This window comes from Rhinopithecus roxellana, chromosome 6 (genome assembly GCF_007565055.1).
Source record: "Rhinopithecus roxellana isolate Shanxi Qingling chromosome 6, ASM756505v1, whole genome shotgun sequence".
Lineage (NCBI taxonomy): Eukaryota > Metazoa > Chordata > Mammalia > Primates > Cercopithecidae > Rhinopithecus > Rhinopithecus roxellana.
Genome location: NC_044554.1, coordinates 114421449 through 114441789, shown reverse-complemented (window position 1 = coordinate 114441789; position 20341 = coordinate 114421449). Strand labels below are relative to the sequence as shown.

At 47.3% G+C, this 20341-nt stretch overlaps 1 protein-coding gene across 3 annotated transcripts; it reads left to right on the top strand.

Moving 5' to 3' along the window:
• Window positions 1-4458: 4458 nt before the first annotated feature.
• On the top strand, window positions 4459-20111 carry LOC104666148 (WW domain-binding protein 11-like). 3 transcript variants are annotated; one of them, XM_030931960.1, is made up of 5 exons: window positions 4459-4692; window positions 6436-6620; window positions 8360-8486; window positions 18528-18556; window positions 19501-20111. In XM_030931960.1, the coding sequence occupies exons 1-5, from the start codon at window positions 4479-4481 to the stop codon at window positions 19507-19509; spliced, it is 564 nt and encodes a 187-aa protein (XP_030787820.1). In that variant the 5' UTR covers window positions 4459-4478; the 3' UTR covers window positions 19510-20111. The 3 variants fall into 3 exon arrangements, 2 of the variants coding, with proteins under 2 accessions (XP_030787820.1, XP_030787821.1); XR_004057863.1 differs by lacking the exons at window positions 18528-18556; window positions 19501-20111 and adding an exon at window positions 6883-7246 and having other exon boundaries at window positions 8360-8443; XM_030931961.1 differs by lacking the exons at window positions 8360-8486; window positions 18528-18556; window positions 19501-20111 and adding an exon at window positions 6883-8345.
• The last annotated feature ends 230 nt before the right edge of the window (window positions 20112-20341 follow it).

Here is a 20341-nt window from a genome sequence, read left to right as displayed (position 1 = left end):
AAGGGGGGCCCAGATGGAGCACAAATGCAGAGGAAAGGTGGATTCTGGCCCCTTCTTCCAAAGCTGGGATGCCCTTTGTCTCCTGCCATTGGACATTGGAACTCCAGGCTGCATGGCATTTGGACTCAGGGACTCACACCAGCCCCCTGTGCACCACCCTCTCTGGTACTTGGGCCCTCTGCCTCACACTGAGAGTTACAGCACCGGCTTCCCTGGTTGGGAGGCCTTTCGATGTGATCTGAACCACGCTGCCGGCTTCCCGGGGTCTCCAGCGTGCAGATGGCCTGCCGTGGGCCTCCTGAGCTTCCATAATCAAGTGAGCCAATTCCCTGATGAATCCCTTTCCTCCAGCTCCTATGAATCACGTCGGTTCTGTTTTGAGAAGCCTGGCTGAAATGCTAGGCATTGCAACACCAAAGATGGTCTCTATTTCTTTCTTTAAATCACACACACAAAGTTCAGTGACAAGCTGTGTGTAAAAGGCAAGATTCCACAGGCATTCCCACACAAAAGGCTTTAGTGACTCCCAGGGCATTTGCTCAGCAAAAGTTAACACTGGGCACCTGCTCTGTCCCAGGCCCTGTGCTGGGCAGTGGGGGACAGCAGCAGGCAGGAAACTGAAGTCCCTGCTCTGTGGAGCTTATAATTTAGTGTAAGGCACGGCTAAGATTCATCCCAAGAAATCAGTGAGCAGACCACAGTGCACAGGCCCCACTCCAGGCCATGAGGTAGCTCAGCTCATCCGGGAGGAACAGTATCTCTAGGGGAGATGCTGACTCTGTCTTGGTCAACCTTGAATCCATGACTGAGGTGGAGCATTAAAGAACACCTAGTATGTCTGGGAATGACGCAGAGCTGGGAGAAACAGGACATGCCTCATCTTTCGCTCATGATTGAATAGAGAAGTTGCTGGGAGCTGATGTTTAACCCTGGGCTGTCCGTTGGAATCACCTGGGAGCTTGAAAAGCGCCCCGATGCAGTCGGATGCTCTGGGGAGCGGGCCCCGGTGTGTGCGTCTCAGCAGTGTCTTCATCTTCTGTCTCCACTGGGCTCTGCCACGCTTTCTCCACAGCAGTCCTCAAACTTGATTCTCACAGCAGCAGCAGCAGCAACTGGGAACTTGTTAGACATTCAGATTCTCGGGCCCCACTCCAGACTCACTGAATCAGAAACTCTAGGAAGGAGACCCAGAAATCCACGCTTTAATGAACCCAGGTGACTCTGATGCGGCTAAAAGCTGGAGAACCACGTTCCTGGAATACCCCTTTTCCCCCAGTAGTACTCATCTTGCAAGACTTGGCTCACGTGCCCTCTCTTGCAAGGCATCCCAGCATCTGTAACTCCCTGTCCGCACAGGCAAGTCGTCCTAGCACATCAGATGGGAAATTGTGATGGTGACTTTGTGCCTGTGTCTCTGCTAGACCTTGAATTTCCTAAGAGAAGGGATTTTTTTTTCCTATTCATCTCTTCATACTCTGGAGCCTAAAGTAGTACTTGAAACCTATTGGGAACTTCAAACCAATCTTTCTCTTCTTAGCCAGCAACAAAAGAAGAAAGTTCTGGCTGCAGTGCTGGGCCTCTGAGCAGCTGCCCGTTCTTGCTCCAGGGCCTCCTGCCCTCTGGCTCCTGCTTGCTACCGGCTACTCCACTTTTCTTCCTGAATTCAGAAACAGAAGTGGTGCTAAGTAGCTCCCCAGCAAGGCACACACCAGGTGCTCCGGAGGCACAGATGCAGCTCCTGACTCAATCTCTAAGCACAGGGCACATTCAAGTTCAGCACCCCAGCGTCCAATGCAGCAAAGATTCAAGGGGGAATCTCAAGACGTAGCTGTGGAGTCTTAGGACAAGGGAATGAATACTGTTTATGTATTTTTGTCTTTAATTTGTCGTCTATAAGCCATATGCCTCATGTGGGGATTAGGTTAGAATCTGGTGTTTTATGTTCTAAGTATAAGAATACTGAAAAATCGAATCTGATTTACTTTTCCTCCTAAGCACCGATCAGTGCGGTGCTAGAACTTTCTCTTGGTGTGTACAGCACCGATCAGTGCGGTGCTAGAACTTTCTCTTGGTGTGTACAGCACCGATCAGTGCGGTGCTAGAACTTTCTCTTGGTGTGTACAGCACCGATCAGTGCGGTGCTAGAACTTTCTCTTGGTGTGTACAGCACCGATCAGTGCGGTGCTAGAACTTTCTCTTGGTGTGTACAGCACCGATCAGTGCGGTGCTAGAACTTTCTCTTGGTGTGTACAGCACCGATCAGTGCGGTGCTAGAACTTTCTCTTGGTGTGTACAGCACCGATCAGTGCGGTGCTAGAACTTTCTCTTGGTGTGTACTGGGACTCATCTCCACAACAGTTCACTTTAGCCCTATTGCTTCTTTTAAAATGGACAGTTTTACAAGGCAAATCTTTCTAATACTGGAAAGGATACTAGAAAGGAACACATATTTACAGAGCATTTACTACTCACCAGGCACTATTTTAGGTAATTTTGCATAAATTGTCTTATTTAATCCTCATTTCACCTTTTCAAATGGGAAGCACATTCTAAGTTAAGAAAAAAACAAAAACAAAAAAAGGCCGAGCAGCCCAGAGTTAGAGGCGAAGAGGCTCGTTCAGAGAGGTAATAAGTGATAGTGATAGAATTGGTAAATATTTATTCAGAACTCACAGATAATTTTGTGTTTAACACTTTTTCCATACACTAAGCTTGTAGGAGGTCCATGAAATAAAAATTATTTTAAATGTTCAGTTCTGGTTTATTGTCACTGATAAGTTGTTCTGAAGCAATTTGAAATTGTTTCTAATTTTAAGGAATGACAATGATGTGACATGTGTTGATTTAAGTCCAACTTTGACATTTTGTGGGAAGAAATCCTATAATTCTAGACACTAGATTTATGCCAAGAGTAATTACTTCCTTGTGTTCTGTTTATTTAGGAATTAGCCAAAAACAGAATTTTCCAGATACACTGTTTTCTTTAAGTAGTAGGAAAAGAATCACCAGCTAAAACCATTCTCAGAGCGGTCTGACCCCGCTAAGATCGTGTCATAAACGTTGGGCTTCACTGTAAGCACTTTTGGTCCAGAGTTCAGTTTCAAACAATGGACTGTGCAGAATGGGGCGTTCCGAAATTCTTGACAGCTTTCCTGTTTGCTCACTGGGAAGGGTAGATAAAGACTCACTTAGGTGCCTCTTATCTCTAGAATTCTGTAGATGTTGTTGCGGGGCTGGGAGCCTGGGACAGCTCCCCTGGCATGGACCAGGGCTTTTCCTACCTTCCAATATACCTTAGTTGTAAGCTATTAAAGAGGAAAAAACCCCAGGAGCAAGGACATATTGAGTGCCTGCTCTCCTGTAATACTCACAGATAGGAGAAAATATGTAACAATAAAAATCCCCTTGGGAACAACTAAGATTACTTGGCTTATCATCCTTCCTTTGTAGAAGAGTAAATTGAGAAGAAAGTAAGTAAATTGGACAAGGTTGTAGATTATTTATGATCAGCACGAAGTCGACTCATCTGATCTAATAATGATTCCCAACACCTTCAAGGGGCTTATCGTTTAAGAAGACTGGTGGCTGGGCGCGGTGGCTCAGACCTGTAATCCCAGCAATTTGGGAGGCCCAGGAGGGCGGATCACCTGAGGTCAGGAGTTTGAGACCATCCTGACCAACATGGTGAAACCCCGTCTCTACTAAAAATACAAAAATTAGCTGGGCGTGGTGACAGGGGCCTGTAATCCCAGCTACTAGGGAGGCTGAGGCAGGAGAATCGCTTGAACCCAAGAGGCGGAGGTTGCAGTGCGCCGAGATGGGGCTACTGCACTTCAGCCTGGCCACAGAGTGAGACTCCATCTCAAAAAAAAAAAAAAGTCGCTTAACATTCACAAAACGAATGACTAAGCATCTGTCCATTTGACAGGAAGTCAGAGGGGCGGATGGGTACCAGGCAGGGGCTTGAGAAAGAGTCTCCTCAGGTGGACGTGGGGGCAGGAACGTCAGCGTGTGTTCAGGGCCAGGAACGTCAGCGTGTGTTCAGGGCCAGGAAGGAGGCTGGTTGGACTCAGCGGCCGTAGTTGGAGGAACGGGCTGGAGGGAAGCGGGTGGGGTCATCGCAGAGCCCACGGGGCTGCAGGGGCTGGGCCCGGTGTCCTCCAGTCCTCGGAAGATCTCATGGAGGTTTAGGAGGCATCCGTTTTCTCCCCCTTGGTCTCTACATTTACAGAATGATTTGTAAATACTTCTTTTGCCGGTCAACAGACCTTTCCGTTCCGGAAACACACCTGCCTTTCCAGCAAGTCTGGGGCCTCCTGAGGCTGGAGCCCGTCTCCCGTCTGCAGCCCGGTGCGCGGGGGGTCGGGGCTCGCGTGGCCTCGCAGGGGGAGCGCGGGGCGCCCCTGTTTTTGGAGGGGGGGGGCCGAGGGTGGTCGTGGGGGAGGAAGCCAAGTAAAGGGGGAGGCGCCCAGGGCCGGATGCACGTCGGGGGAGCGGTACTTGAGCTTGGGTGCCCCGGGCCGCCCCCTCTTCCGCCTGGCACCCGCCGTCCCGGGCCGCCCCACGCGCGTCCGCGGAGCCTCCCTCCTCGCCGCCGTCCCGAGTCTCCCCGCGCGAGGCTTTTCCAGGTGCCCCGTCTGGACCGAGCCGGAGTTCCTGGGTCCCCCACCCCCAGCTTCTCCTCCGCGGCAGGTGCGGGCCGACTTTTCTCCGCAAGGTGGTCCCGGGACTCCGCGCTGGGAGCTGCGTGGGTGGGGGCCGCGCGTCCTCTCCCTGCCCGCCTCGCTCGGGGGCAGATCTGGGGGCTTCGGAGGTCACGGCTCAGATTGCCTTTGCGTGGGATGAGACGGGAGACCCCGGGGCTGGGGCAGGAGAGGCGCTGTCCCCAGAGATTTATCTGCCGGGCTTCGCTCGGGTGCGGGCAGAAGCGACCGCGAGGCCTCAGAGGCGCTGGGAAGGTGGAACCCACGGGACCTGCGGTGCCGCGCGTGGGGCTGAGCGGACAGGAGGCTTCGCGGGGAGCCCTGGAAGGTGGGCCTGGGGCCAGGCTGCGGGGTGCCGTGGGCTGGGTGATGAGGTGCCAGGTGAGGCGAGTGGAGCGGCGCCCAGGTGTGGAGGGCTGGGCGGTCCCCTGCTGAGGGGGTCAGGACGGTGCCCAGGTTAGGTGGGGGAGGTGCACAGGTGAGGGGGGATGGGGTGGTGCCGAGGTGTGGGGTGCCGGGTGGTCCCTTGGTGAGGGGGGACAGGGCAGTGCCCAGGTGAGGGAGTGAGGCGGTGCCCAGATGAAGGGGGGCGGGGTGGTGGCCAGGTGAGGGGGGTGGGGTGATGCCCAAGTGTGGGGTCCAGGTGGTCCCCTGGTGAAGGGGGCAGGACGGTGCCCAGGTGCCAGCAGTGGAATGGTGCACAGGTGTGGGGGGTGGCGTGGTGCCCAGGTGTGGGAGACCGGGTGGTCCCCTGGTGAGGGGGGCAAGGCAGTGTCCAGGTGCCAGCAGTGGGGTACCCAGGTGAGGGCAAGGAGTGGTATCCAGGTGCCCAGGTGCTGTGCCCAGGTGCGACTTGGCTGCAGGAGCCAAGTGATGAGAGTGCTGTGTGGGGAGAGGCGAATTGATGTCTGCAAGAGAAAGTAAACTTCCTTCTTCCATGCAGATGAATCAGATATAATTAATTATATAGATTGTAATTATCTAGTTATAGAGATAAGAATACTTTTTATTCTTTAGTTAAGGGCTCCCAGTTAAAACTAGCCGAAAACAATGACAGTTCAATTCTATATTATGAGATGTTGGCTACTTATTGAATTCATTATCAAAAATATATACATATATATTTGCAGTCCAGTTGCATTTCATAGAGCACAGACCTGAGCAGCAACCAGCGTGGGCGAGTGTACACGAGACACTTGTTCTGCAATTTTGTACCTTTCTGTTTCTAATGGCCCAACTGGTCAAATGTGGCAGGGCGATCATGAACCTCATACAACAGCAGAAGTGCTGGAAATTTTAACTATTTAATTTTAGGCTTAGACTTAGCTATAAATGCTTTCTGATGAGAAGTTCTATCTTTTCCTTGAATGATTTCAACTCATTTCGTTTTATGAAGTCTCCATTCAGTCATGAATATCTTCCCCAAAGTACCTTTGTAAATCATTTTGTTTTTAAATGCTGTAGTTTACTTGTGACAAGCTATAAACTGTATTTGAATTTTAAGGTTAAGTAAGAAACCCATTTTAACTAATATTGCAGCAAAAAAACGGAACAGTTCCAAGAAAAAGAGATAAAGTACTTGTTATTCTAGTGATAATACAACTGAGTAAGAAAGATTTTCTTTTTCCTTTTCAGTCTTGAGTTCATGAGCTTAGGGAAAGCAGGCTTCCCTCTGCTTCTGGCAGCCTTGGCCATGGGGTCTTCACTCTCCTGTTTGGGCCTCACCTTGCAGGGACTCCTCACCTTGCACGGGCCATCCATTCCACCTGCCTTCCAGTGTCAGCCCAGGCCTCCTGTCTTCCCCTTCTCAGGCCCTCCTGGTGGGATCCCATCGCATCCCCTGCCTCCACTGTCATCTGCTTCACGTGGTATCTCCAGGGGGACCTCTCTGCTGGGCTCCAGGCTGCATGGCTGTGGGTAAGGCACCTCCCTTTGCACGACTTGTCTCCTGTTCTCCTGGTGTGGCGCTCACAGCCCTCTGACCTAGATGTGGGGCTCCTGCAGTGGCCCCTGGTTTAGCCTCCACATCCCATCCACCCAGCTGCTCATGTCACACACCTGGGCCTCATCCTTGATACCCTTTACTGAATCCACCCTATGTGATGACTTGAATCCTGCAGGTTCTCTCTCTTGAATATGTCCTGAATCTGCCCTTTTCTCTCTGCTGCCCATGGGCTAGGTGGCCAGCATGATGTCCCACCAGGACCCCTGCAGTCCCAGTGCACCCACGTGGTCATCCGGGGACCTGTCCTCCCTCCCTGCTGCCTGCACTGTGTGGAAGGACAGAGGCTAAACGAGGAAGCCTCGAACTCTGGTCTCATGGAAATAGCAGCCTGCCCACCACCCACGCCTGCCCAGCCTTTCTTCACGCAGCGCATAAAAGACTCTTTTAAAAATACAAGTGTTATCCTGTCCTGTTGATGAGTCAAATGATCCCTCACAGTCCTGGTCTTGGAAGCCCCTGGGGCCTGCTCGTGGGCAACCTCTGTCAATGTGGGTGTGGGTGATGGAGGCTGGGGTGTGTGGCTGGCAGTCTTGACCAGGTGGGTGTGCATTTGGCCACAGAGCTGAGATGCAGGGCTGTGGCTCCAGCGCTGGTGACCGGGGTGAGGGTAGAGAGTAACGCAGAAGCCGTGGCACTCTCTGGCCTAAGCCACTTATTCCAAAGTAGGAAACAATCTTCTACATGAGGTCAAGGGGAAGGCTAGGAAGAGGGGTAGTGAGAGAAGAGGAACCGGAAGCAAGAGACCTTGGGAGGCTTTAGCGGGTCCTCTTTATTCTGGAGGTGAAGGAAGTTAACAGAGGTTCTTTGTCACGGGGTTACTAGAATCAGGTTTGTGTGTAGGTAGACAAGCCTGAAATTGAAGCAGGTTTCTTGCAGAGGGGAGTGTGTAGCCACAGCCCTAGGGAGCTCAGCCGCTGCCCCTTCCGCAGGCATCACAGGGGCTTGGAGAGCTGGGAATTGCCCGGTGGGATTGGATTCCTAATTCTGTGTCAGTCATAAGCCCTCAGGCGACTTCCAGACTGAGGAAGCTGCGGTGCATTCGTGGATCGGTGGAGGGAACGTGGGAGGACATGAAGGCTGGGGAGAGAAGGGGGGCCTTTGGAGGCTGATGTTGAAGACAAGCTTGGCTTTGGCCTTTTGCGTCGATGCTGGTGAAGATTTTCAGGGCCTCCCTCCCTGCACCCACTTGTACGTGTTGAAGATCCAGTCCTAGAGCAAATGCATGGGGAAAATAAAATACACAGTCCCTGTCTTCAGGGGACTTGAGGCCTCATCAGGATAGGAGGTCGGCACACGTGAAATAAATAGGAACATGCGAACGTGTGCCTGGGTGCTAAGTCCGCGGTGCTGGGTTTCTTGATGTCTGTTACCTGGAAGATGTAGAGGAACAGAAGAAGCCTTTCTTAGACGTAAAATGCATTTGTAAGGTGGCATCTCCTCTTGGCTTACTTCAAGATGCATTAAAAAAATGGACATCATCCTTATAAATCCCCTAATCCGCAAATGAGTAGTAATGGTGTATAGCACTGGGGAAATGTTATTCCTGGTGTGTAGTGGGGAAAAAAATAACTTTATCTCTAGATGGTAGTTATTTTAGAATTTTCTAAAAAAGTGTCCTGGTTTCACGTTGCCCTTTTTCTGTGGTTTGTAGTTAAAGCGTGGAGAGTGGAATCTTCTGGGCCCAGGTAACACACCTTTGCTCGGACGTTCCCTTCACTACTCACTGGTGAGCTCCGTTGGAAATTCACTCCCAGTAGGAGTTCCGCCGCAGACACATGGTGAGTCATGGCAGAACTTCGTCTTTTAATTGCAGAATGTTAAAGAAAGAGTCACTCAGGTAGCAAAGATTAGCTTTTCAGGGGCGATTTTATGGAGCTATTAACTCCGAGACACCATTACTTAAATGTAATTTTTATTATTACAATTAAAGACTGATTTGATTTTATGAGATCATGCATTTTTATTTTATGGAAGTTTTATAGTTAAATTCAATTTAAAACATTACTCTGTATTTAAAATAAAATACAAGCAAGTACAGTGTTAAAATTATACCATACTTCTCTTGCAACTGATGTTAAAACTCCATGCAAGTGATTACTTTGGTAGAAACAAATGTTTCCTGATACAGCTAGGTAATGACTCAAGGAAAGTAAACTTGGTTCATTCTGTTTGTGAAGTTACCAGCAGTTGTTGGCGTATTTAAGATACCAAGTCTAATTAAGTTTATTGTCAATTTTTTTGTGTGTGAAACATAAACGTTGATTTCCTCTTGGTTGATTCTTGGAGGAAGGAATTTCTTTGGGTCAAAGGGAGCTCTCATTGCTACCTCAGTGTTTGCAGTGTGCAGAGTTGTAAAAGTTGAGACTAGCCACTCAGAATGTGAGCTTCTGCTCCTGACATTTCACAGAGAGAGGGAGGCTCATGAACCGACTAAGACATGGTTGTGCGGCTAAGATTTCTGTAGCTATGGTGCTGCCATCCAGGCCAACTTAAGACGGGAAGTTTCCATGTGAGTTTTTGGAAGGTTTTGGGGTTTTGTTTTTGATGAAGGAAAAGAATGTGAAGAGTGTTTGCACCAAATAGAGTAAGCTGTTAGTAAACATGCACCCTTTAAATTAACTGATGATAAGGACAAAGAAGGTGCTTTGTCGTTGTCAACTGGATTTGTCTGAAGTCACAGAGGCAAACAGGTGAAGGGGCAGTCCCTCTTCAACTGCCTAATGGAAAGCAGAGATTAAACCGTGAAACGAGGAGAAGTTGAATTGGATTCTTCCTCCCATTTATTTTGGCAAAAGCTTGCTCTTCTTTCTCTCACTTGCCTTTCTTGCAGGGGGGAGCCTGGTTTTTCCAAAATCAAATTAGCACAGGAACAAATATTGCTCAGGAATGTGCGTCCTTTCAACATCCTCAGCGCTTGTGATGAGTAAGTCTCTGTGTAGTAAGTGGCTGGAGACACATCCATGTGGCAACCCCCGCTTCTCGGCTGGACTGGAGGATAATTAATCTCACTATCAGCACTGCTGAACTGAGAGCACTGTTCAGAGTCAGGGACGATGGGCGGGCCAGGCCCTTACAGGAGACTGTCCTTAAATCGGGTGCTGGCTTCCTGTCAGCACGTTGCCTTAGTCACTTCTGCCTTCACTCTTTATAAAAAACAGAAAAGAAAGGATAGTAGGTTGTAGGGGACTCTTTTGGTCCTGGGAAGAGAACGCAAAGCCCAAAGGAATCCTAAAGGAGGAGAAATGGGGTAGAGACCCAAGGGAAAGGAGTCGGCCTGTCCTAGGAGAAGGTGGGCAGGTTACCTTTTCAGTAGTTTTAGTCTGCAAAATATGAGTGTCTGGGTTTAAGCTGGCATGTGTCAGAGAAATGCAAAAGAGCCAGTATGGAAATTTAAGATTGGGTGCTGAGTTTCTTCTTTTGGTAGAGGTTATTTTTTTTGGGGGGGGATAGCGACTTCTAGTAACTAAGCAGAGTTAGGGTTGTATTTGCTCCTCAGAGTTGGGGGTTTACCATCAGAGGTTGAATGTGATAGTAAGGAGGTAGAGGTGTCCTGGGGTGCAGTTTTCAGACATAGTATGACACCCCTCTTAGGAGTCCTCCAAAGCAGGTGCCTCTGCCAGGCGAGCCTTAGATGGACGCTGGTCAGAGAACCACAGGGGTCTCAGCTGTGAAGGGATTGAGTGGACCGGACAGGCTGACCGTGGTGCTCAGGCCTCCACTGCAAAGTTACCAGAATTCTGCAGGAATGGGTTGTTGTCTTAGCACTCATTAAACCAGTCAGGCAGCGGGTGACCATCACGGGTGTGGACCCTGGGAGCCAACGTGCCAGCTGGTTTGGGGGCCTTGGCACTCGGGCTTATGATTTATGTGCCCAGCTCACACGTGCCAGCTGCAACCATTTCACTGGAGTGTTGGGGCCTGGAAAGCAAAGACTGTGTCTTGTTCTTTTGTGGATTCTGGGACTTTCCTAACCTAAGATTCCTCAGTCCTAGTGTGGGCATATTCGTGGAGGGGGGCGGTTATGAGTATGAAATGAGGTAACAGTAGTGTTTACACACTGTTGGTGAGGATGTAAATTAGTGCAGCCTCTATGGAAAACAGTATGGAGGCCGGGCGCATATAATAAACACATATTAACAGCATCAAGCGTAGCGCTTTCTAGAGGCTCCCTGAAGACGCCCGTGCCCCTTCCCATATCAGAACTGCTCAGGCACTTTCCAAGGGCTCCGCCATTTTGAACTGTCCTCACCTAACGGCTGGACCTATAGTGGCAAACCAAATTTGACCAATTATGATTTGGCACTGTCCTTACTTCTTAACGCTCACGACCCGGACTGAGAACTTGAAACCGGCCACCTCTCACTAATGATTCTGTGACTGGCTCACAACGACCTGTGATGGGAAGGGCACAGGTGAAGGCTCAGTGCCCAGAGCAAGCCGCTTTGTGCTGCTTACCTGCTGTCTAAGTGATGCCTCTTCCCTCTGAAAGGCCTGGTGGCTATTAAGGTGCATAGATAATGAGAGCGGGTGGTGGAGTCTCCCAGCCAGGCACGGAGCTCAGAGCCTCTTCTGGGCACACAGTGAGGCTGCATTGCCCAGGGCCCCTTTCAGCTACGCGAGGCCACTGAGTCCTCACCAGTGGGGTCTGAGTGGGAGTGATGTGGGCTGCTGCTGGCCTGGACGGGGACACTTCTCTCGGGCAATTTTTTTTTTTTTCAAAATGGTATAAATGTATGGAGTACAGGTGTGGTGTTGGTACATGCATATATTGCATAATGGTGAAGACTGGGCTGTTAGTGGAACCGCCATCCAAATAGTGTACAAAGAAGCCATTAAATCATGTTTAAATCCTCCACCTCCCTCCTGCCCCCATCCTTCTGAGGCTCCAGTGTCTATCATTGCACTCTCGGCTACCGTGTGGACACTTTCTCTAGTTCACACCTATGAGTGAGAACATGTGGTATTTGGCTTTTGAGTTGTTTTCCTTAAGATAATGACCTCCATATGTGTGTGTGTGTGTGTGTGTATGTGTGTGTATATATATATATACACACCCACACCACATTGTCTCATCCTCTCCTCTGTTGATGGATACTTAGGTTCACTCCACATCTTTGCTATTGTGAATAATGCTGCTGTAAACATACGCGTGCAGATATCTTTTTGATATGGTTTATTTTCCTTTGGATCGACATTCAGTAGTGGATTGCTAGATTGAATGGTAGTTCTACTTTTTCCTTTCCCCAGTGTATGTTTTTGTTGCCTTTGTGAACAGTTGGTTGTAGATGTATGGCTTTATTTCTGAGTTCTCTATTCTGTTCCATTGATCTATGTGTCTATTTTTATACCAGTACCATGCTGTTTTGGTAACTATAGCCTTGTAGTATAATTTGAAGTCAGGTAATGTAATGCCTCCAGCTTTGTTCTTTTTGCTTAGGATTGCTTTGGCTGTTCATGTTCTTTGGTGGTTCTATATAACTTTTAGGATTTTTTTTTCTAAGACTGTGAAAAATGACATTGATATTTTGATAGGGTATAATGAATCTGTAGATTGCTGTGGGCAGTATGGCCTTTTTAACAATATTAATCTTAACATCCATGAGCATGGGATGTTTTTCCATTTGTTTGTGTCATCTGCAATTTCTTTCATCAGTGTGTGGTAGTTTTCCTTGTAGCAATCTTTCACCTCCTTGGTTAAATATATTCCTAGGTATTCTGTTTTATTTGTAGCTATTGTAAATGGGATTGTCTTGGGCAATCCCTTTACTCTCTCCCAGTTTCCAGGTAGATGTTGACCCCCCGGGAAACCTTGGAAGCCACACGTTGATGACGGCAGAACCTCCATTAGCTTGAGTCTTGAAATAACAGTGTGGGGGGGGGAGCTCTCCCCAACCCACCCCTCCACTGCCAGTCATGGGGCATAGCTCCCCCCAACCCACCCCTCCACTGCCAGTCATGGGGCATAGCTCCCCCCAACCCACCCCTCCACCGCCAGTCATGGGGCATAGCTCTCCCCAACCCACCCCTTAATTGTCAGCCACGGGGCATAGCTCCCCACAACCCACCCCTTAATTGCCAGCCATGGGGCATAGCACCCCCTAACTCACCCCTCAATTGCCAGCCATGGGACATAGCACCCCCAGCTTGCCCGTCAATTGCCAGTCATGGTTCATAGTGCCCTGGAACCCACCCCTCAACTGCTGGTCATGACAGAATATCCACAATGGACTTGTGGTTTGAGAGAAAAATAAAAATTTTGTCTTGTTAAGCTGTTTAAATTTTGAGGATTATTTGTTACAGCTGCCAATATTTTCCTACCTAAAAGAGGATTCCTTATTAAAGGCTGTGGCACCACCATACCTCAATCCCTGAACCAGAAAACGAAGGCAACAACTTTAATATTTCTTTATCCTTATTTCCAGACCAATTCCAAAGCCTGAATTTTTTTAAACTTTTAACTTTGAGATGCTTTAGACTTAAAGAGTTGCAAAATACTGCAGTTACCAATATACCCTTGGTATACCCTCAACTTCCTCCAATATTAGTATCTTATATAACCATCATATAGTAATCAAAACTAAGAAATTAACATTGATAAATACTATTAATTAAATGACAGAGTTCATTGGATTTCACTCGTTCAGGGACCTGGTAAGACATAGTAGGAATAAAATGTGAGACTTTTGTATACTTTGGATTACAGAAGCAAAATATGGTTTTCACACAGTTGGAAGACAGCCAGCTGCCCATAGTGTTATCACCAAAGAAAGACTACTAGGTGGCTCAGAATCACACGTGCATTGATGTGAAACTAGAAGTAACTAGACACGTGAGCCTAATTTTTTTTTTAGACATTCAAGTTCAGCTCTCCTACTTCGTTTCTTTTCTCTTTTTTTTATTTTTATTTTTTATTTTTTGAGGCAGGGTTTCACTCTGTCACACAGGCTGGAGTGCAGTGGTGTAATCTTGGCTCACTGCAACCTCTGCCTCCTAGGTTCAAGCAATTCTCCCACCTCAGCCTCCCCAGTAGCTGCAACTACAGGTATGCACTACTGTGCCCAGCTAATTTTTGTATTTTTTGGTAGAAACGGGGTTTCACCATGTTGGCCAGGCTGGTCTTGAACTCCTGACCTCAGGTGATCTGCCTGACTTGGCCTCACAAAGTGCTGAGATTACAAACGTTGGCCACTGCACCCAGCTTGAGCCTAATTTGATCCCAGAATTAAAGAACACCAAAGGCTGAGTACGGTGGCTCACACCTGTAATCCCAGCACTTTGGGAGGCTGAGGCGGGTGGATCATGAGGTCAGGAGATTGAGACCATCCTGGCTAACACGGTGAAACCTCATCTCTACTAAAAATACAAAAAATTAGCCAGGCGCGGTGGCATGCACCTGTAGTCCCAGCTACTCGGGAGGCTGAGGCAGGAGAATCGCTTGAACCCGGGAGGTGGAGGTTGCAGTGAGCCAACATCGTGCCACTGCACTCCAGTCTGGGTGACGGAGTGAGACTCTGTCTCAAAGTGAAAACAAAATCAAAACAAAGCAAAAAAACAAAAGAATAAGGCTGTCCCAAAGGCAGCACCGGGGGGAGGCTTGGTCAAGTCAAGAGAAGAAACGAAGGACTGAGGATTATTTGTATGAGTTTAAATACTTACAAACATTTAGAGTTTTGCATAAATACATAAATCCAAGCCCAATGTATGCAAATTTTTTGGGCACAGGCAGCCTGTTGCTCCTCCAGTGACAGGGCAAAGGGTGTGATGGACTCAGCCTAAGTCACATACCCATTCTTCCTTTCTCTTCTAGTGCTGCCATTGCAGTAGAAGAGAAAGGCAGAAGCGGTATCTCATGATGAGTAGATCTCTCAATTCATGACACATGAACTGAAGCATTATGGAAGCATAATGACACATGAGTTGAGAGAAGGCAGGGCAAGACCTTGCTCTCCCATGCCTTCAATGGGTTGGCCTGATGTCAGAACAAGCAAAGGATCCTGTTGTCTGATTTTACCCTCTCCCCTGGTTGCTGTCCAGAGCGTGAGGTCCACCCAGCCTGGGAGCAGATAGGGGTTGACGGTGCAATGGCTGTATCCTCTGCATGGACGTGGTGAGTCCTGCAGACAGCGTTCCATTTGTTCTTCCCATGAGCGACGCTCCTCATCTCTCCTCTCCCTTGGCTCATCCTCTGTTCACATGTGAGGTGCTCATGTGGGAGGTCATGCCCATAAGGAGGATGGGTATGTCTTGGGGATGAGGGTGGGGAAAGGGTCTGATGTAAGGTGCTGCAGGGAGGTGAGATGTGAGTGGGAAGAGCTGTCCTCCCATTTCCCTACATGCCTGGATATGAAGGGTGAGCACAGGAAAAGAGGAGAGACAAGCCCAGGAGGTGTTCATACATGGAAGAGGACTTCATCTGACAGTGCCACCTGTGTCTCAGGGCTGCTGTGGCAAAGACCACAGACTGTGTGGGGCTGAAGCCACAGAAATTTTTTCTGATCGCGCTGGAGGCTGGAAGTCCAACATCAAGGTGTTGGCAGGGTTGGTTTCTCCTGGGGCCTCTCTGCGTGGCTTGTAGAAGCATCTTTGCCCTGTGTCCTCACAGGGTCGTCCCTCTGTGTGTCTGTGTTTCAATCTCCTCTTCTTATGAGGACGCCAGGCAGATTGGATTAGGGCCCCCACCTAATGACCTCACTTTGACTTAATCACCTCTTTAAAGACCTTATCTTCAAATACAGTCACATTGCAGGGACTAGGACTTCAGCATATGAATTTTGAGAGAGGGAGAACTCAATTCAGTCCATAATATCCCATCATGAATATAATGATCTGTAGATTTGAGCCATGTAGCTCAGTTATATCAGTTGTAAATACTGTAGAAGACTCTCCTGCCTGCTACAAAAACATGATGGCCCTTTGGTTCCTGAAGCCTTGGATACTAGAACAAACACATTAATCAATAAATGACCTCTACCTAAGCGTTTGCTTTTTATGTGCATAGTATAAAAAGTCTGACCCAGAGCCACACTCTCAGCATTTTCATTTTTGTCTGGAAACAGCAAAACGGGAAGGGAAAGAGCATGAGTTCCTGGCCCCAGGTCTACTGTGGACCAGGTTTATCGCTGTGGACAATTCCCACTTCATTACTATTTTGACCTGTAGCTTCCTATAACCTGGTTATTAATTATGTCTGCTCTTCTTACCTCATAGATTTCATGAGGATTGAATAAGAGCACAGAGTGAAACCCTTGGCCATTATGGTTGCTAATAATTTAGTTTAGCTCTTCAGTTCCATAGATATTTATTGAGAGCTTATTATCTTCCAGGAGGCATTAGGGATGTAACATTGAAGAGCATGGGCCTTGTCTTCAGGAGAAGGGAAAGACAAGGACAAGATGGTCTCATCCACAGCTCATTTCAGGAAGATGTGCTGTCCAAGCATGAAGGGAGGGTACTTAGCTCAGTCGGGCTGCAGGTGGGGCGGTCACGGAAGAATTCTGGCAACCTCTCATCTAATGGATGACTCCTGGAAGCGTAATTCTGAAATACTTTTTTGAAAAACAGAGTCAGGAATGCAACGGAGGAAATCAGTCGGCAAATGGAAAATAGTTGAGACATCAGATTTAATGTGTTCAGGTATTAAATATTGTTGATAGAAAATCCAAAAGAATCTACAGGTAAACTCTTAGAATTCTTAGGTAAAGTTTTCAAGGTTACAGGATACAAGGTTAGTAATAACTGCCTTTCTATATACAGTCATTAAACAACTGGAAATAAAATTTTAATAAATTACCACTAGCATCACAGACAGGAAATTTTCATGCATAATTGTAGTGAAAAATGAGGCGATCTCTGTGCTGAAAATTAGAAAACATGAGAGAAATAAAGGAAAGAAGAGCTTCATCTATGGACAGACTTGCCGTGCCCATGAACTAGATGTCATGTTATTGTAAAAATGTTATTATTTCCAAGAACATCTGTAGATTCAATGCAATTCCAACCAAAATCTCAGCAATATTTTTTGGAAATTGATACACTCATGATAAAATTTATATGAAAATAAAAAGGGCCACGAATAGCAAAAGCAGTTTTGAAGAAGAAAAACAGTTCAAAGATGACCTATCTTGTAAATACCCAATGTTATCATAGATTAAAATGGCCCAAGTATTTATGAAATCTATGTGTTATAAAACATGTCGTCTGATCTCGTTATTTTCCTTATCATTATTATTTTCCTTATTCTGCTCTTATCTTTAATTCCATCTGTATTAGTTGGCCCAGGCTGACATAACAATGTAGTACAGACTGGGTGGCGTAACAGACATTTATCGCTCACAGTTATGGAGGCTGGAAGTCCAAGACCAAGGTGGCAGCACGGTCAGGTTCTGGTGAGGACTCTCTTTTTGGGTTGCAGATAGTCATCTTCTGTGTCCTCATGTGGCCTTTCCTCAGGGCTTGGTGAGAGGAGTGGGAGGGAGACAGAGAAGGAGAGAGAGGGAGGGAGAAAGAGACAAAGAAGGAGAGAGAGGGAAAGGGAGAGAGAGAGAGGGAGAGTGTCTCTTCTTATAAGGACACTAATTCTATGGGATCAGGGCCCCACCCTTATAGTCTCATTTAACCTTAGTTATTTCCCTGGAAGACCAGTCTCCAAATATAGCCACACTGGAGGTTAGGACTTCAACATACCAGTTTTGGAGGTGAGGCAGCACAGGTAGTCAAGGAAATAACCATGTCCTTGCGATTTGGCAACCATGGTGACCGCACTGCCAACACAAAGAGCCCCAGCATTTGCACTGTCATCAAGCTCACTCAAGCAAAGCTGTCTCCAGTAGGGAATTTCCCCTGTAGAGGGCATGTGCATTTTGATTTTGCCTGTCCTCAGACTGATCCTTTGCTCACTATAATAGTAAACTACACACCCCTAGCTGGAGATTTCAGATGTTCATGAGACCTGTGACATATTGTGCCCAGGGGCCACACAGAATGTGCTTCCTAGCAACACCTCTTCCCACCCCTTTTGAACAATCAGGTAAGACTTCCATAAAGGGGCCCAGTAACTGTCAACGCTGTCTCATCATTTGGAGCGGGATTTGGAACCCGCTCCAAATCCTCTCCGAAGTGTTACTTCCTCGTTCGCACCTAACACTCAGAGTGCGCTGTGTCCCCTGAGATCAGTGGCTCTGTGCTGCACCTCCTTTGCTGTGTGTCTCTGGTTTACATTCTTTTAACAAAAAAGAAAAACCGAGGTCTCATAATCACTGTCAACAAAGGCACACAGGCGTTCCATCTGCATCATCTTCCTTCTTCCTTTCTCAGGATTTGCAAGCTTACATTGGACTCTTGGCTTACTAATTTTTAATTTTTTCTCATACATGCATGTAAGGCTAAGTATTTCTCTTTGGGTACTGTGAGAGCTGTTTCTCCAAGGTAATACACATTCTTGGATATGTATTGCCTTCGTTATCAATTGGTTCAAATTAGATTTGTAATTGTCCTGCGAAGTGACATCAGTTGGCAGGGCCGTGTGTCTCCTTCAGCTGTGTGGGTGCAGCGAGATGGTGATGAAATGGACTTAAGCATCGTATTTTAAAGACAACTACAGAGACATACTGCCTGGCTTCAAATGGCTGCTTTATTGCGAATAGGTCTTTGACGGGGGTAACTTACGTAATTCCTATGTGACTCAGTTTCCTCAGCTCCAAAGTGGGAAAAACAAGGTGTGTATTGTAGTGTGTGTGCATGTGTGCGGTCTTTTCATCTGTCCTGCTTTGGGAATTCCTTATTCAAAGTGTTCTCATTTTTGCTTCTTTCGGTCCATGCAGGCTTCAGCAGTTCCAGTCTAAATTTCGAGGTAAGTTTTTTGCTTGGAGTTCCTGCTGTCTTCGGGCACTCATATTCAGACTCTACACCCTTCTCGTGCTGCAGATTTGGAAATTCTGCACCTTATGGATGAGGTTTCACCTCCCCAGATCCTGGGGAGACAGCGAGTGTCTTTATGCTGCCCCATCCATTGATATGTGGCCTTGTGGCTTTGCACATCACCTGCAGAGCTCAGTCTCCCTGCTTTGGGCACAGGCTGCACATCCGGAAGCTGTGTGAGCTGGACTGCGGGTCCAGTCTCCTGCCTGAGGCCTTGGGTCACCTGCGTGCCGCCTGCTGCTTCTCTCACCCTTGACCTCTGGGGCTTTCTGCTCTTCCTCTTGAGCTCAGCTGTGTCTTCTAAAAATGTTTATTGTGAACTAGTTTTTCTGGGTGACGGCAGTGGGAGAAGCACTGGTTGCATCAGTCCAGGCCCCCGTATTCTTGGAAACAGGCCACAACATTCAGTCTCATCAGGACTGATGTTCAAGCACAATTGTTGTTTTACGTAAATGACACCCGTTTATGTGGCCTGGAGTGAGTCTGGACTTTACAAAACTAGTTCACATGATTCATTCATTATACTTTTCCCCAATGCAATGTTGAACTGTAGCAAAATTCTTGGTATGAGCATTCTTTTCTATTCTTTTAGGCATAAGCTGCCGCTGGGGGGTGAGCCATCTCCAGCACAGAGCGTCAGTCTCACCAGAAGAGGATGAGGCTAGAGAGCTCAGCTGCTGGAGGTTCTCCTCCTCACTGGGCAACTTAGGGTTATCACATCTACAGGCTCTGTCCACTGTAACTTTGTCAAATAATTTCACTCTTCCTTTCCAGGGACCCTCTTTGAGTCTGTTGGTCTTTTATGCAGTGTCTCTGCTTTCTTTAATAAGTTGATTAAACTGAATATCCATTAAAGACCACTCTTTTTTTTTGCAGCATAACTGAATTTTGAAGATATCTCTGGAATTCTTTGGGAAGAAATGGATAACTACATAAAACTATATCTGAGTATATTGAACAATCTCAAGAAAAGTATTATTGGGCACCGAAAATTATTTGAATTCTCTTTCTGTTTTGTTGAATTTCATTAGAAGCTCAAATTCTAAAAGTGAAGCATCTATCTTGCACTTTGGCCGAGTGCCTGGATCTGTTTGAAACTGGATCTTATAAATATTCCATCAAGTCCTACGTCATGGGTTTGCTTTTTCCTGGCAGTTAGCCTGTGTGGATGGCATCTTAAACATTTGTGACATTTTTGCAAAACTTGACAAAAACATTTCAAGCATTAATAGTTTTGTTAATAAATTACTCAGCACCCAGACACTACATTAGTTAAGAAAATTCTTGACACCAATCCTTCTGCCATGTTACGTTTGACATTTGGTAGGTGACTGCTAGCTTGCAATATATCAACTTAAAGCTGCACCTCAAATGGGAGCACTTAGAAAATGCCCAGTGCAAGGTGACTTGGCACTTTCCTAACGAGGAGGGATGACTAGTGAAATCAGGTGGTCGGCTCCATTTAAGAACTCATTTCATTTAGAGAGTCTGACTGGGCAGTCGTGTTTTTTTTTTTTTTTTTTTTTTTTTTTTTTTTTTTGAGAAGGAGTCTCACTCTGTCTCCCAGGCTGGAGTGCAGTGGCATGATCTCAGTTCACTGCAACCTCTGCCTCCTGGGTTCAAGCGATTCTCCTGTCTCAGCCTACCAAGTAGCTGGGACCACAGGCGTGCGCCACCACACCCAGCTAATTTTTGTATTTTTAGTAGAGACAGGGTT

What these genes read in the sequence shown, in the direction of transcription:
- LOC104666148 (XM_030931960.1), top strand. Translation starts at nt 4,479, where the DNA reads ATGCACGTCGGGGGAGCGGTACTTGAGCTTGGGTGCCCCGGGCCGCCC. An exon ending in CAGCTTCTCCTCCGCGGCAG is followed by an intron (nt 4,693 to 6,435) that starts GTGCGGGCCGAC and finishes CTCACCTTGCAG; the next exon opens with GGACTCCTCACCTTGCACGG. An exon ending in AGTTCCGCCGCAGACACATG is followed by an intron (nt 8,487 to 18,527) that starts GTGAGTCATGGC and finishes CGGTCCATGCAG; the next exon opens with GCTTCAGCAGTTCCAGTCTA.